The sequence below is a fragment of the Coregonus lavaretus genome, assembly GCF_964263955.1.
Source record: "Coregonus lavaretus genome assembly, chromosome: 14".
Classification (NCBI taxonomy): Eukaryota; Metazoa; Chordata; class Actinopteri; order Salmoniformes; family Salmonidae; genus Coregonus; species Coregonus lavaretus.
This window is the reverse complement of record NC_140001.1, coordinates 33427261-33442204: the sequence shown is the minus strand read 5'-3', so window position 1 is coordinate 33442204 and position 14944 is coordinate 33427261. Positions and strand designations below refer to the sequence as shown.

General features: G+C 43.7%; 1 protein-coding gene across 1 annotated transcript in view; it reads right to left on the bottom strand.

Moving 5' to 3' along the window:
* Nucleotides 1-3281: 3281 nt before the first annotated feature.
* Nucleotides 3282-14944, bottom strand: part of LOC311141126 (uncharacterized protein) — a gene marked incomplete at its 3' end in the record, with an annotated part of 234123 nt that continues 222460 nt past the window's right edge. The window contains exons 5-6 of the mRNA XM_084176382.1: nt 3394-3438; nt 3282-3305 (exon numbers count right to left, since the gene is read on the bottom strand). Of these exons, the coding sequence (XP_084032508.1) occupies nt 3282-3305; nt 3394-3438 (69 nt within the window). The remainder of the gene's footprint in view (nt 3306-3393; nt 3439-14944) is intronic.

The window sequence follows — 14944 nt, the reverse complement described above, 5'->3', positions numbered from 1 at the left end:
ACATGTGAACTTTCATGTGCCTTAATAACATACGTGTATGCCATCTGTAAATTATGAATACAATTGTTAAATTACAAGCCTAGTTGGTTTAGCCACGGAAAAAGACAGGAACCTTCCCGCTAGCCATGATTGACTGAGATAATGGATGGGCTGGACATGCCGAGAGAGGAGTTTGGATTGGTCTTCCCTGTAGCATGCTTCTGGCTATAACCTGAGCTTTTCAGTATGTGTAGATAATCCTTTCTACTGCTGCTTTTTTGAAAGATATCATGAAGAACTGCAAAAGTGTTGCTACCGCTCTCCACTTTCTGGAAGATTATCATGCCATGCTGACACTCTCTGACTCTGAAAATTAATCAGACAATGAGGATATCCCTGATTTTAGGTAAAAACATTTTCATTGAACTAGACATTGTACAGTCTTCTGATGACAGTGATGGGGAATAAACAGCGATCAACAGTGTTGTTGTCAAGGAAGAAGTTGACCAAGTTTTGAAATCAGTGAAATGTCCGGTGGAAGCAGAGTATGATAGCTAAGGAGATGGAGAAAATTCTGGCGTTTGATTGCAAATATGCGGAGGGAGTTGAAAAGAGAACACAGAAGGCTGTTGTATAAAACACCTGTCTTCCAATTACATCTTCAAAGTAAGGGCAACCATGGCATCTGTGACAGAGGGGGAGAAGCGTTCATCTATGTATACGGGTTTAACGAGCTACATTTTCAGCTATTATGCGTTTCTAATTTTGCTTGCTAACATTACGTGTCTGATCTGTGTAGTAATATTATTTGTATCTCAGAAATCCATTTGCATTGCTAGTTATAGCCTAATGTTAGCTAGCTAGCTAACATTGAACCTAGTTGGTTAGCTTTAGCTACCTGCTGATTCATGCATGATGGCTAGCTATGACAATCAGAATGGGTTGGGATCATTGCCGTGTTCAAAACAACTGGGAACTCGGAACTGGCAACTCATAAATCTCCAACTTCAGTGCTTTCTAGACAACTGGGAACTTGAGCAAAAACTAGCTCCAACTGGGAAAAATTATTTTTAACGGTCATCCAACTCGGAATTCCAACTCGGGAACTCGGGAGCCCCAACTTTCCGATCTGAAGATTCCTGATGTCATGATTTGACCTCATATTTTTGCAAGTTCCCAGTTGTCTTGAAAGCACCATTAGGTTCATTGTTTAGCTAGTTAGTTAGCTACATGTCTAAACAAAAGACTCCACTTCGCCAGATGATTACATGACCCATCAAGTTAGCCAGGTGTGTCTGGGGGTGATTACGGTAATCTATTGTATTTCATGAACATGTGTACATGTCTAGACAATAGTGACCCATCCACTTAGCTAAATGTGGCGGGGGGAGTTATAGCATTTATTTCACATGACCCATCAATTTAGACAAGTGTGTCTGGGTAAGAATCATCTAATAATTATAACATTATCTGGATACTTTATATTTTTTATATTGCTACTATGCAAATATGCAAGTAACCATTTCACTGTACCGTTTACACCTCCTGTATCCTGTGCATGTGACAAATAAACGTAGATGTTATTTGATATAGTGTGTGTTTACCAGAGACGGTAATGTGAAGAACAACATGACCTGTACCAAAGTCAGATTAGGATATAGGCCAAGGACTAGATAAAGTGTATTTTTCTACTACTTTCACCACTTTTAGTCTTGAAATCTTTGGTTGTTTACTACACTACCTTACTCACTCTGTTTAGCACATGGCCTCATGTGAATCCTTAAAGAGATGGGTGGAGCTAAGGCTTAAGAGGGTGTGAACGATGCTGAATGGGTGTAGAAAAAGAAGAGCTCTTCAGTAGGTGTACCAAAACATTCAAGTTACATTTTCTCAAAAGTGGGGTTACAAGTTTACCAACTTTCAAAGCAGAATTACTTTCCCATTGTTCCTCAACTGTGGTGTATGATATACCATTTTCTAGCTCTGAGTCTCTACTTTTATCCAATGTAAAAAACACAATTTCAAATTTTGCTACATAGGATTGAATCAAGCTGGTCGGTCACATTTTGTTGTGTTACAAAGTGGGATTAAAATTGATTTAATTGTCATTTTTGTCAACTATCTACACAAAAGACCATGCAATGCCAAAGTGGAAGAAAAATTCTAACATTTGTATACAATTCATGACACATAAAACACATATATCTTGATTAAATAAGTATTCAACCCCCTGAGTCAATACATGTTAGAATCACCTTTCTGGGTAAGTCTCTAAGAGCTTTGCACACCTGAATTGTATAATATTTGCCATTTTTTGTTTGTTTTATTCTTCAAGCTCAGTCAAGTTGATTGTTGATCATTGCTAGACAGCCATTTTCAAGTCTTGCCATATTTAAGTCAAAACTGTAATTAGGCCACTCAGGAACATTCAACGTCGTCTTGGTAAGCAACTCCAGTGTATATTTGGCCTTGTGTTTAGGTTATTGTCCTTCTTTTTATTTACTCAGTCAATTAGGTTAGTATGTGGAATAACTACAATGTTGTTGATTCATCCTCAGTTGTCTCCTATCACAGCCATTAAACTATGTAGATGTTTTAAAGTCACCATTGGCCTCATGGTGAAATCCCTGAGCGGGTTCCTTCCTCTCCGGCAACTGAGTTAGGAAGGACGCCTGTATCTTTGTAGTGACTGGGTATATTGATACACCATCCAAAGTGTAATTAATAACTTCACCATACTCAAAATGATATTCAATGTCGGGTGCCCTTCTTTGCGAGGCTGAATCTGTGTTTGAAATTCACTGCTCGACGGAGGGACCTTACAGATAATTGTGTGTGTGGGGTACAGAGATGAGTTAGTCATTCAAAACTCATTGTTGCACACAGAGTGAGTCCATGCAACTTATTATGTGAATTGTTATGTGCATTTTCACTCCTGAACTTATTTAGGCTTGCCATAACAAAGGGGTTGAATACTTATTAACTCTATACATTTTCATTTTTAATCAATTTGTAAACATTTATTGTGTGAAGGCCAGTGACAAAAAAATCTCAATTTAATCCATTTTAAATTCAGGCTGTACCACAACAAAATGTGGAAAAAGTCAAGGGGTGTGAATACTTTCTGAAAGCACTGTGCATTGCTCAATAATTGGACATGTGTATCTCTCATGTGGACTTGAGATCTGTTCATAACCTTTCTGTGACTGAATGCATTCCAACTGTCATGCATTCCAACTGATATAATCTAAATAAACAAACAATATTCTTTCCAAATGCTTTGTTATATAATATGCTGTGGCTTAAGTATGTAAGAGGTAATCTCCCTATAAGTGATGAGGGTGAAAATGGTTCGTGTGTATGCGTGTGCGAGCATGCGTGCATGTGTGTGACCCTTAGCTCATATGACCTCACCTCATGTCTCCCAAACGGGTGCTCGTCTCTTTTTAAAGAAGTGAACTGCAAAGAAGAGACAACAGTCATTAATCGGGGTGGGTCTGTCCACCGCCACCCTGCTTGCCTGCTGCTATATTAAGATCTGGTGCACAGCCCGCCTGGTGTACGTCAGCTCTTTTTCTCCTGGCCTTGCAGAAAGTTAGCCTAGCAGCTGGCAGAGGAGTAGCTGTTGCCAGAGGGTGTCACCAGGTTTGAGGTCACAAAAACACAGTGACACTGAGAGGCAGGAATGTGACGGGATGTTCAATCTTAATGGCCTCCTCCACTTACACTAGGCTATTTGATGGTGGGCCTGTGTGGCTCAAGTGTGTTGCCCTAGTAATGCCAGTGTCATGGGTTCAATGCCTGTTGGGGTCATATATACAAAAATGTATGCACTCAGTGTTCTAAGTCACTTTGGATAAAAGGTTGGTTAGGCTATGCCACGTTTGCAATCTACGAACAAGGCTAGACAGTGCAAATAACTCTAACTGAACATAAACTGTTTTCTCAGACATGGGGGATATTTTTCTATGTGTGCTTTGTTATCAGTTACAGTTTAATATCGAGCCCTGAGGAAAAGAAAGTGAGACACAAATTGACCCATTTTTAAAGAAAAGCCCTTGTAAAGATCACACATCATCTACCGAGGCTTTATAAACGTAAACCACTTCAGTTCATCAGAGAGTCAATCTTTCGGCACTCAGAGGTATTTCCTGAAGTACATGATGGCTTCATTGCTTTATATTACTCTACCTTAAGTTCCCATTTACCCCCACACCGCTACTCGCCAACCCTGATCCCCCATCCCACACCCTAAGGCAAACCTAGTAAAACAGGCCAGCCTGACAGTTCCAAATGTTCATATGATAAATAACACGTATGCTAAGAGCCAGGGGGGATTGTAGCCAATGTGTTCCCAAGAAAATCAGTCTGCCACCAGCACTTAAAGTGATTGAATAGCCTGTAAACAGAAGCTGCAGGCTTTCTTGTTACTGTCTGGGAGATACTAATAAGGTTGTGCTTTGAGCAAACTAGCTAAGGAAGGAGGAGAACAAATAAAGAAGTGAAGTTCATGAACTGAGCAGTAAGTGCAATAGCTTTTAAAAATACCTCTACACTCTGCCTTCTCCCTGAACCGAAACTGCAGACCGAGAAAAACCACAAGACCAAAGAGTGTCAAGCGTCAAGCCAGTCATAAGACACACCGGGTCAATGGATGATAGTGTTCCTCACATTACCCATATTAATATTAGATCTGTCTTTAACAGTCTAATAGAAAGCCATATGAGGATTGTTTCCCTCCCTCCCTCTCTTCCCCCCTTTCCACTTCTGAAGATAATACATTCTCCTTTGTTCACATTTCTTGTAAAGACCTCTTTGCTCTCATGCCAACATCTTCTCCCTATCTGTAAAATCCATCACAGTCAAAGTTAATTTTTTTGCAGATTAGCCGGGGAGCCACAGTATATCCAATTGAGAAAGTATGGTTGCAGATAGGACTTGTTAATGTTGCAGGGGACATTAGACGTGAGATGAGCGTGAAAATGAATTAAGCACACAATTTAGTCGTTAAGCTGAAAGAAGGCCTTTGTGGTCTCCTCGATGTGTCAGCTGACAGTGATACTGTATTTAGACTCAGGATATTACACTAATAACAACACCCAGAACAGCACACAACTCTATAACATATACGTATATCCCCTGAATATAAGCGAGGTGGGCTTTTAATGAAGCATGTTGCTTTTTAGACAGTGTTTAAACAGGTTTGCCATTTAGTGGGAAACGTATCCTTTGACTCTAGAATGTTGTCCTTGACAAAACCTGTCCTAAGTATCTGACAACAGCCTTTTTTTGTGTTTGCTCAGTTTACAAAACACAGCAAGTCTATCAAACCTGACAGACGTGTTAAATACTCCAGTATAGAGACAGGCAAGCAAGCAGGCTTTTTAGCGTAGGCCTGCTGCCTAGCTGTTACAGTCTGTAACCTCAACCTTTGTGTGGTCGAGGTTTTCTGCAGCCAACAGTGCCAACTGTAGCAGGATGCGGGGAAGAAATAAGTTGCAGAGTAAAAGTTCAAACCCCTGGGTGGAGCTACACAGCATTTACTACTTCAACTTTTTCACTTATGGTGAGTCATAGTGATACTGGAGAACAACCCACAGTGTATGTGCCATTTGTGAAAAACAACAAGCAAGATAAGAGTTGCTAATGTGAGCATTAGTGAGGGTGAGCCAAACTACAGACCAACCTGTAAGTAGCATGGACTGCCTCGTCTGAGCAGAGACCTGCCCTGATGACAAAGTTAGCCTTGCAGAGTAACCTACTCCTCAGCAAACCACAACTAAGCCAAAAACCTTCAACCATTCAACCATCCTGCCTCTCTCCTGACCTGCTAGCCTAGCGAAACCAAGATAAGAAACAACAGACAAGGCAGCCATTTCGTTTTGTTTGTCCTCTCTGGCCTCCGTTAGTTCAGTGAAACCTAAACCACATTAGGGCCTTAACCCCAAGAAGAGAAGAGGAGATGCTGTTGCAGTAGCAGACTGATAGATAAGGATAAGGGACCAGACCACAGAGGAAGCTAGGCCCAGACCTAGCCCTGTGTTACACTGATAATTTGATGACCGTTACCCCCACTGACTGCACTCGGTTTCAGAGGCAGGCCGCATCCTCTTACTTACTTCTGGTCACCTTAGAATAACAAGGTCCGCTGCATCAACAGAATAGATTAAATTGAGCAGAATTGAACACAGTTAATTGGCTTTGGCTTTTGGCCGCCTGTGGGAGACTCCAGGAATAGATGACAGGCCTGATGGAGCCAGAGTATCAGTTGACTCTGACTAATTATTCAAAAGGTTTGTTGTGATTGGTTGTTGCTAGGGTTCAGGACAGGGGTGGAGCTACACAGCATTTATTACTTCAACTTAAAAGGGAAGTGGCACTACTACACTACTGTGTGTATGTGGGAAATGTACCAAACCTAAAATGTGCTTAAACCACATACTATTGTAAATTAGTTTTTCAGTGTGTGGTACAGGCGTATCAGTGGCTATACATCTCCAATTACAAGTTGTATTGAATGTGATAGAATGGTAAACACCACCACCGACCATGTCAGGAGAAATCATGCGTGGCTGAGAGGAAGAAGAGTACATAGCAGGACTCCTTTAATAATTGTACCCTCCATTTATTCACCACCACAGGCATGCGTCAACTTGAAATGTGTAATTACAGTAATTGTGAGCCTGGCGAATGGGCCTCCAATACACCCTTCACCATTACGTTGAAAATACACAGTGTGCCATCCAGGATGAGACCACCGAAAGCATACTTAGGGGGAGGCCTCAATTTGTGAGCTCTACAATAAGAGACGGTGGAGAGCTGCGGAAATGTCTCGGTACCTGTCATAAGAGAACCATCATTCCTATCATTCTTTCACTGTGGCAGAGACCTAAGAACAACTTTGTATTGTCAATGGCTTACTGGGTTAGATAAAGCATGGTGCTGGCAATACCAGGGTTGCGGGTTTGATTCCCACATTGGCCACATATACTGTACTGTATATCAAAGTCGCTTTGGATAAAAGTGTTTGCTAAATTACCATATATAATTCATTCCAATACAGAGAATACATACAATGTCTACACTAGAGTGTGTATGATATTCTTACGGAAGCCCTGAAGCCCAAGGTAAAAATAAATAAATAACGTAGACTCTTGGAATTATATTTTCCTTTATCACTATTCTCTTAATTAGGCCTATTCGCTTGTAATTATTTAGCCTACCCCACCGACAGTAGCCTATATCTAGTCATAAAGCTATTTGATTTGGAATTTTAGGACCCCTTAAGGTATATAAATATATATATATATACACTACCAGTCAAAAGTTTGGACACACCTACTCATTAAACTGTTTTTCTTTATTTTTACTATTTTCTACATTGTAGAATAATAGTGAAGACATCAAACTATGAAATAACACATATGGAATAATGTAGTAACCAAAGAAGTGTTAAACAAATCAAAATATATTTTATATGTGAGATTCTTCAAATAGCCACCCTTTGCCTTGATGACAGCTTTGCACACTATTGGCATTCTCTCAACCAGCTTCATGAGGTAGTCACCTGGAATGCATAAGTTGTGTATTTTCTTTCCTTCTTAATGCGTTTGAGCCAATCAGTTGTGTCGTGACAAGATAGGGGCGTTATACAGAAGATAGCCGTATTTGGTAAAAGACCAAATCCATATTATGGCAAGAACAGCTCAAATAAGCAAAGGGAAAAGAACGTCCATCATTACTTTAAGACATGAAGGTCAGTCAATATGGAACATTTCAAGAACTTTGAAATTTTCTTCAAGTGCAGTCACAAAAACCATCAAGCGCTATGATGAAACTGGCTCTCATGAGGACCGCCACAGGAATGGAAGACCCAGAGGATAAGTTCATTAGAGTTACCAGCCTCAGAAATTGCAGCCCAAATAAATGCTTCACAGAGTTCAAGTCACAGACACATCTCAACATCAACTGTTCAGAGGGGACTGTGTGAATCAGGCCTTCATGTTCAAATTGCTGTAAATAAACCACTACTAATGGACACCAATAATAAGAAGAGACCTGCTTGGGCCAAGAAACACGAGCAATGGACATTAGACCGGTGTTAATCTGTCCTTTGGTCTGGAGTCCAAATTTGAGATTTTTGGTTCCAACTTCCATGTCTTTGTGAGACGCAGTGTGGGTGAACGGATGATCTCCACATGTGAGGTTCCCACCGTAAAGCATGGAGGAGGAGGTGTTATGGTGTGGGGGTGCTTTGCTGGTGACGATATCTGTGATTTATTTAGAATTCAAGGCACACTTAACCAGCATGGCTACTACAGCATTCTGCAGCGATACGCCGTCCCATGTGGTTTGGGCTTACTGGGACTGTCATTAGTTTTTCAACAGGACAATGACCCAACACACCTCCAGGCTGTGTAAGGGTTATTTTACCAAGAAGGAGAGTGATGGAGTGCTGCATCTGTCCTCCACAATTCCCAGACCTCAACCCAATTGAGATGGTTTGGGATGAGTCGGACAGCAGAGTGAAGGAAAAGCAGCCAACAAGTGCTCAGCATATGTGGGAACTCCTTCAAGACTGTTGGAAAAGTATTCCAGGTGAAGCTGGTTGAGAGAATGTCAAGAATGTGAAAAGCTGTCATCAAGGCAAAGGGTGGCTATTTGAACAATCTCAAAAATAAAATATATTTGGATTTGTTTAACACTTTGTTGGTTACTACATGATTCCATATGTGTTATTTCATAGTTTTGATGTCATCACTATTATTCTACAATGTAGAAAATAGTAAAAATAAAGAAAAAACCTTGAATGAGTAGGTGTGTCCATACTTTAGACTGGTACTGTATATATATTTGATGCATTATTGAATTTGGCCTTACTGCTATTAGCCCATAGAAACACATTGAATAACAGCTTCATACATGGATAAACAGATAGTCCCCCCCAAAAAAATCTAAAGGAAGTTTGTTCTGAAGTGTCTGTCCTATATCTGAGAGATATAAGAAAGGAAACCATTTTATTTTATTTTGTACATGTATTTAACCCCTTATTTTAGGCACTAAACTATCTCCATATACAGTATAGTTTTTACTGGTACCGGCTACCTTCAGACTAGTGTTGTGAGGCTTGTGGGCATCCTAGAGCAAAACAACTGACATGAGAGACTCACCTTTCCATAGAGGGGTCATATTAGTGTGTAGCCCAAACTGTTCGGAAGCTATAGACAGAAGTTGGCAGATCGGCTGTACCGACTTCAGACGAGACCTGTGACGCTTGTGGGGGTCGTAGAGCAAAACGGAGAACACCATCATGTTCATGAGTCTCATCTTTCTATAGAGGGGACACTACAGACGTTTTCGTGAGAAGACCGATTTTCGGGATGTCTCATGGTCTGACAAACACCAGAGCGAAATTGGAGCGGGAGAGAAGGCCGCATCCCCAACCTACACCACCCCTAACAAATCCAGACAGATATACATAAACTGCAAATGTGTACCCACATGTCCCACTATAGAAGAAAAGCCCACTTACAAGCCTGCTGCACAATAGCCTGGTAATTAGTGGGTAGAGAGGAGGAACGACAGATCGGTTACAGTTGTTGAATGTTAATTACAGCATTTCACGGTGGTGAGGAGATAACGTGTTACTGCGAGAGAGAGAGAGGCACGTTGCCGCATGCGTTCTTTAACGAGGAGCAGTGTTTTTTATGAAACTTGAGATCAGGGACAATGAAGCGTTACTGGGCCTGTCAGCGAGCAGTGCCTTCCAGCGCCTTGCCCCCCTCCCTTTGTCCTAATGAAGGCAGACATTCATTTATCGTCTTTAAGAACTCATTCTAATGCTTTAGATGGGAGAAATTAGGCCTACCCAGCTCTGCTCTGTCTGGACAACATCAACAGCAACAGCACTCAATCAATAGTATGTAAGGATGAAACAATATATTGTTTTCTATACTGTCATAGTTTTGACAAATGTCTCTAAAAACCCAACCATCACCTCCTACATTCATGTCCCCATGACCACTAAGCTGTTGTTATTGCAGCCATATAGTCGATAAAACAACTAGCTTATAGAACTCACAGATAAGAAAATAACGTATACAAATCCAGGGTCATCCAGGGTCAGAAAATACTTTGTGGGGGGCAGTGTCCAGTGGCCAAAGCAAAGCACGTGAATTAACATCCATTCCTGCCTGTCTTAGCGACAGGATAAAGGGCTTGGTAAAATCCCAGCCAGGGTTAATATGGTCATGTTATTAGCCACAGTTCTGGAAACTGGGCTAAGGGAACCATTGATAAGAGCTGAGCACTAACGCCAGGGACGGACGCTTAAGATGATGCATTCCTTGTGATTTATGGAAATCCCAGAGACATACAGTACTTTAAAGTTCCACCATTACATTTCCAGTTTTACATTGTAGTCATTTAGCAGACACTCTTATCCAGAGCGACTTACAGGAGCAATTAGGGTTAAGTGCCTTGCTCAAGGGCAGATATTTCACCTAGTCAGCTCGGGGATACTAACCAGCGACCTTTCAGTTACTGGCCCAACACTCTTAACTGCTAAGCTACCTGCCGCCCTACTATTGACCCAGACAGACCCAGGACTGCTGGGATTTCTGTTGTGTTTATCCAGCTACTACCATATGAAAGCTAGGCTACACTCCTACACTCCCCAGGGCTTTTTCAACAGCATACACTGTTTTTATAGACAATGACATCAGTTACAGTGGCTGACTGGTGCACATGGGACCGGCTCAGTGGTGATATTAGGCCTAATAGACATGCTGAATAATTTAAGCAGAGGCTGTTTTCAACCATCATTTTCTACTATTTGAGACAGCACAAAATGTCTGCGTCTTAACGTTCAATTAGCTCAGTGGAGGCTGCTGAGGGGAGGACGGCTCATAATAATGGCTGGAACAGCGCGAATAGAATGGCATCAAATACATTGAAACCATGTGTTTGATGTATTTGATAACATTGCACTCATTCCGCTCCAGCCATTACCATGAGCCCGTCCTCCCCAATTAAGGTGCCACCAACGACCTGTGATGTAGCTATACCTCATGTCTGGACTTTAATCTGGGAAAGAACCAACTGAAATGTTCATACTGGATCATTAAGTCCACTGATTAAAGTTAAATGATCAACTAATCAACTGAGCAAACTAACTATGGTGGAATCTGATTTGATTTTAGACCCAAATGTGTGTTTTGTCAACCTGCCTATCATGATGTGAATAGCACTATCTTCCAGATGAATAAAGAGTAATCTAGGGATGATAGCAAACACATTTAACGGCAGGTAGCCAGTAACCGGAAGGTCGCTAGTTCGAATCCCGAGCCGACTAGGTGAAAAATTGGTTGATGTGCCATTGAGCAAGGCACTTAACCCTAATTGCACCTTTAAATCGCACTGGATAAGAGTGTCTGCTAAATGACTTAATGTCACGATCGCCAATAAAGTAGGACCAAAGCGCAGCGTTGGGAGTGAACATGATGACTTTAATGTGAAATAACGACAAAACAAAACACGATCCGTAACGTCCTCAGTACACCGACTGAACATAGAACAAAAACCCACAACTAACACAAGAAAACCTACATCTTAAATATGGCTCCCAATCAGAGATAACGAGCCGACAGCTGACACTCGTTACCTCCGATTGGGAGTCATTGAATACAAACAAGGAAACACAACCACAACCTAGAAATAGACACAACAGAACTCCCCACCTAGAAATAAACGTGACAGACATGCAACCATAAAACATCACCCAAAACCCAACAAAACAACATACACCCTGGCTCAAATACACAAGTCCTGGAGCCAGAGTGTGACAGTACCCCCCCCTAAAGGTGCGAACTCCGGGCGCACCAGCATACAGTCTAGGGGAGGGTCTGGGTGGGCGTCTGTCCACGGTGGCGGTTCTGCCCCTGGTCGTGGTCCCCATCCCACCTTAGTCACCACCCGCTTCCCTAGCCTCCTCCACATTACCACCCCCCAACTACACCCCACTGGGTTAAGGGGCGGCACCGGACTAAGGGGCAGCACCGGACTACGGGGAAGTACCGGACTAAGGGGCAGTACCGGACTAAGGGGCAGTACCAGGCTGAATGGCGGATACTGGCTGGACGGCTCTGGTGGCTCCTGGCTGGTCGGCTCTGGCGGATCCTGGCTGGACGGCTCTGGCGGATCCCGGCTGGACGGCTCTGGCGGATCCCGGCTGGACGGCTCTGGCGGATCCCGGCTGGACGGCTCTGGCGGATCCCGGCTGGACGGCTCTGGCGGATCCCGGCTGGACGGCTCTGGCGGATCCTGGCTGGACGGCTCTGGCAGATCCTGGCTGGACGGCTCTGGCGGATCCTGGCTGGACGGCTCATGGCTGGCTGATGGATCTGGCTGCTCATGGCTGGCTGACGGATCTGGCTGCTCATGGCTGGCTGACAGATCTGGCTGCTCATGGCTGGCTGACGGATCTGGCTGCTCATGGCTGGCTGACGGATCTGGCTGCTCATGGCTGGCTGACGGATCTGGCTGCTCATGGCTGGCTGACGGATCTGGCTGCTCATGGCTGGCAGAAGGCTCTGGCTGATCCTGTCTGGCAGAAGGCTCTGGCTGATCCTGTCTGGCAGAAGGCTCTGGCTGATCCTGTCTGGCGGAAGGCTCTGGCTGATCCCGTCTGGCGGAAGGCTCTGGCTGATCCCGTCTGGCGGAAGGCTCTGGCTGATCCTGTCTGGCGGACGGCTCTGGCTGGACAGGGCTGACGACGCACCCCGTAGGCTCGGGGCGTTGAGCAGGGACAGGCAGAACCGCACTGGGGACACACACCCCTGGCCCTACACGGGGATCAGGAACGGGCCGGACCGGACTGGAAACACCCCCCAGTACCTCTCGCCGTGCCTCCACACTTTCCATCCCCTTCGTAACCAGTGGCCCCCTTAAACTGGCGGCCATATCTGCCAACCTCTTGCACTCCTCCGGGCCGTACACCTTCTGCCCCGACGTCGTGAGCCCCCCCCTAAAAATTTTCTGGGGGTCTCTCCTCTCGGTGGACCAGGCCTCCATAGTCCTCTCCCAACCTTCACTCCTCTGGCTCCACCACCCGTTATCCAACTGCTGCTTGGTCTCGTTGTGGTGGGTTTTTTTGTCACGATCGCCAATAAAGTAGGACCAAAGCGCAGCGTTGGGAGTGAACATGATGACTTTAATGTGAAATAACGACAAAACAAAACACGATCCGTAACGTCCTCAGTACACCGACTGAACATAGAACAAAAACCCACAACTAACACAAGAAAACCTACATCTTAAATATGGCTCCCAATCAGAGATAACGAGCCGACAGCTGACACTCGTTACCTCCGATTGGGAGTCATTGAATACAAACAAGGAAACACAACCACAACCTAGAAATAGACACAACAGAACTCCCCACCTAGAAATAAACGTGACAGACATGCAACCATAAAACATCACCCAAAACCCAACAAAACAACATACACCCTGGCTCAAATACACAAGTCCTGGAGCCAGAGTGTGACACTTAAATGTGTAAATGTAACCCTGAATATTCTTTAAACTAAGCAGAGAACGAGAGAGAGGGCTGGGATGTTGTTCAGATGTCAATAAAAACAAGTGTTAACCAGATTAGCTAAAATGTTAAGAGGCAGGCTAATCCTCGCCCAGATCAAACAACGATCCATCCGGCCCCAGAATACTAATACTCAGGATGCACCATTAATTCACAGAGGGTTGAGTACGGGTCTGGTCGGGCGGAGGGAGGGAGGGATTTAGTAAGAGCACTATAATAGTAGTGCTACGCCTCTCAGAGTTAGGCCCGTATCCATCAGTACTAGGCTACATACAGGAAGATAGAAGAATGAGAGCTGTTCTCTTCTCTCTGAGAGGGCTCCTGTCTTTGAGTGGTCCTTTCATCCCTTTGACCACCTCTTTTTGACTGTAACACAAGGAGCATTCTCTATGAAAAGAGCAATAACTCCCACTTTGATGTTCCATCTAATGGTAGCCTACACGGGATCCTGTTCTAGTACTCTCTCCATTCTCTCTGTGTATCAAGCTATACCATTTTTTGTCGTTAGCTATCAACAATGGCATAAAACATTCTGTTCTGTTGTACCAAATGGATAATACAACAGACAATCAATGCTTGCCATGCTTCAAATGTTTCAAGTAAGTGTGGCTGAGGGGCGCCATGTTAGCTACATTCATCAAGCAGGCCTTTATCAGGATTGACCATCCTCACCACAGTTCATTGCTATCAGCGCAGTGCAGTCTCTTGCAGTCAAGTGTGTCATTATGTGATGATTGGATCTGAATACACCACAGCATGGGTTATTATCACTACCCTTCCTTCCTAGTAGATCAGCTGAGCTGTTTGCTGTCATTTCTTGCAAGCAAATGTGGCAGAACTTCAGAAGAATAGAATGTCCTCTTGTCCTCCATCGATGAAGAGCTTCTTAACACAGACAATGATCTCCTTGCGTAAATGTGTAATGTCAGCTCCGACTGAAGAAAAGCACAACCTCACACTTGCAGCAGCAAGTAAACAACCATCTTTCTCTTTCTCTCATAAAAAAATCATCCTTTGCCATTTTGAAGACAACAAACACCTCAGTAAGGAGAACAATTCAATGTGACAGACAGCATTCACTGTCTCGCTCCACCCACTTAGAATGGCGCGTCCACATCTAGCTGTCCCAAAATGCCATCCCATAACCAAATCAGCAGCCGATGGCTCACAGAGCTTAGGGCCGACAGGACTGAATGCTCACAGAGCTAAGGGCCCACAGGGCTGAGTGCTAACAGGGCTGAGTGCTCACAGAGTGCTGACAGTTCGGGCGTCCTCATTTGTAAACACCACCTGCTTGTTTAGACCCCTCCTCTTTGGGTGGTATTAGTATGCATGTGGAATTTGATTCTGCATACAGCCAGCCCAGCT